Source organism: Colobus angolensis, unplaced genomic scaffold (genome assembly GCF_000951035.1).
Source record: "Colobus angolensis palliatus isolate OR3802 unplaced genomic scaffold, Cang.pa_1.0 Scaffold477, whole genome shotgun sequence".
Taxonomy (NCBI): domain Eukaryota; kingdom Metazoa; phylum Chordata; class Mammalia; order Primates; family Cercopithecidae; genus Colobus; species Colobus angolensis.
The window spans coordinates 82,746-85,012 of NW_012118232.1; the positions used below are offsets into that span (position 1 = coordinate 82,746).

Consider the following 2,267-nt stretch of genomic DNA (forward strand, 5'->3'; position numbering starts at 1 on the left):
GGATGGTCTCGATCTCCTGACCTCGTGATCCGCCTGCCTTGGCCTCCCAAAGTGCTGGGATTACAGGCGTGAGCCACTGCACCTGGCCTAATTTTTGTATTTTTTGGTAGAAACGGGGTTTCATCATGTTGGCCGGGCTGGTCTGGAACTCCTGACCTCAAGCGATCCGCCCATCTTGGCCTCCCAAAGTGCCAGGATTACAGGCTTGAGCCACCGCGCCGGGACTAAAAGCCCATTTTCTTTTTTTTTTTTTAAGAGAAGTTGTCTCGCTCTGTCGCCCACGTTGAAGTGCAGTGGCGAAATCATGGCTCACTGCAGCCTTGACCTTCCTGAGCTCAAGTGATTCTCCCGGCATTCACCCCCAGTAGTTGGAACCACAGGCGCGCACCTCCACACCGGAAAGCCCATTTTCTAGAGGCGGAAACCGAAGCGCCCAGTGGGAAAGGCGACGCGCCGGGGACGTGGGGTGCTCAACGCGCTGCCACCTGGGGCCCAACGCGTTGACCTCGCGGTCAGGTTGCTTCCGCGGACCACGGTTCTGGCTCGCTAGGTGTGGCAGGGAGCACGGAGAGGGAATGGTGGCAACCCCCAAGGAGGGGACCCAGGGATCCGAAAAACGAAGACTTGGGGTAGGTGGGGTTGGGTTTTGACTGGAGAGAAGAAAGGGTCAGGAGCGCAGGGCGGGTACCTGGGGAGCTGTGTGGACTCGCGCAGACGGGAAGCAGACGCGTACTGGCGGTGAATTGGCCCCGGCGGAGGAATGGTGGGAGAAGAGGCCGGTCCCCATCCAGCAGGGGCGGGGACTGGGCCGTGCTCCGGGGCGCCCTCCTGTGGTCACAAGCTCGCAGGGTCCATAGGCTCCGCTCAACTCGTTCTTCTCACAGCTGCGTCAGTTTCCCCAAGCCACTTGGTCCCACATGCCCCAAACGCGGTGCTGAGCACGGTTTCGAACTCCTCAGCGACCTGCTCCACATGGACCTGGAGCAGTCTGAGGAGGAAAGTTCCTTCGGGATCGCATCCTTGCTGCTCTCTTCCGGCTCCCCATCCCCCTTATCCCCAGCCAGAACTGCCCAGGGCGAGTTGTTGGCCTGGCACGGAGTTGAGGTGGGACAGGTTTGAGTGCGAGGCTCCGCCAGTGTCCAGCCAAGTGGCCTTGATCGTTTTCCCAATGCCTCCGAACCTGTTTCCTTCCTGTAGAGCGGTCATATGTTGCCAACCTCTGCAGAGTAGCAATAAAGAGTAAACGCCACGCTCTGCACAGCCTCCCAGTGCTGGGCCTGGTAGCCACGCAGAGCCTTGGGCCTGGGGCAGGCCAGACGTTGGTAACACATCACCAACCAGGGCAGGCGCCATGAGTAGATGTGAAGGAGCCCAGGGCCGGTCCAGGCTCTGACCGTGGGTGTGCGTCGGGGAGGGGTTGGGGTGGAGTGGGTAGGAGTCAGGAAAGTGGCTGGGCCAACACCTGGAGCTGCTGCATAACAATATCTGACATTTACACAACGAGGCCTCTGCTCCGGACACTGTTCTGAGGCTTGACCCGTCCTTAAGAACCTAGAACAACCCTGTGCTGTGGGTTTTATCCTTAACTCCATTATACAGGCCAGAGAACAGAGCGAGAGTGGAGATGTTCCACTGGGAAGAAGCCACATGGCTCTCCGCCATCCTTCAAGCCAAAAACAATTCCGAAAATCTGGGCAGGGGGCGGGCCAGAGAGCATTTGGGCTCTGCTCCCAGCACCCCCTTCGCGCAGACGACTCGGTAACTGGGCTGCAGGCCGGCGGCTGCGGAGTGCGCAGGCGCGCCTAGGTGGCCGTGGTCCTGGCCTTCTAGAGCTGGAGCGGCCCGCGGAGCTGCGGAGGCAGCCATGGTCGGGGCGCTGTGCGGCTGCTGGTTCCGCCTGGGTGGGGCCCGCCCGCTCATCCCGTTCGGCCCGGTGAGTCTCCCCGGGTACGGAGGCCGGCCGGTGGCCCGGGGGCGGGCCATCTTTATCCCGCCCCTTGCCCCGGGGCAGAGTCCCGCGGAAGAAGCAGACGCTAGGGCTGCTAGTGTGCATGTGTGCGCGTGTTGTGTGTGTGCACGTAGGGTCTGCGTGTGTTCTTGGGGGTCTGGGTGTATGTGTACGCTCATGTGTCTGCGTGGTGTCCGTCAGTGTGTTTCTGCGCGCTTATATTGGTGGGGGGAGTGTGTTCGTTGATGTCTGCCTGCTTGTGTCGGCCTATGTCTTCCTAGTGTATTTCTGTGTGCGTGTGATTTTTTTTTTTTTTTTT

At 60.3% G+C, this 2,267-nt stretch overlaps 2 protein-coding genes across 4 annotated transcripts in view; one reads left to right on the top strand and one right to left on the bottom strand.

Moving 5' to 3' along the window:
- Positions 1 to 1,358, bottom strand: part of ABHD14B (abhydrolase domain containing 14B) — a 6,148-nt gene extending 4,790 nt beyond the window's left edge. For 2 of the 3 annotated variants that reach the window (XM_011958824.1, XM_011958825.1), the window contains exon 1: positions 689 to 1,358. In XM_011958824.1, the coding sequence (XP_011814214.1) occupies positions 689 to 787 (99 nt within the window). In that variant the 5' untranslated portion in view covers positions 788 to 1,358. The remainder of the gene's footprint in view (positions 1 to 688) is intronic. The other variant, XM_011958827.1, reaches the window with a different exon arrangement.
- A 102-nt stretch (positions 1,359 to 1,460) lies between these two features.
- ABHD14A (abhydrolase domain containing 14A) overlaps positions 1,461 to 2,267 on the top strand; it is a 6,856-nt gene continuing 6,049 nt past the window's right edge. Inside the window, exon 1 of the mRNA XM_011958823.1 lies at positions 1,461 to 1,933. Within this exon, the coding sequence (XP_011814213.1) occupies positions 1,865 to 1,933 (69 nt within the window). The 5' untranslated portion in view covers positions 1,461 to 1,864. The remainder of the gene's footprint in view (positions 1,934 to 2,267) is intronic.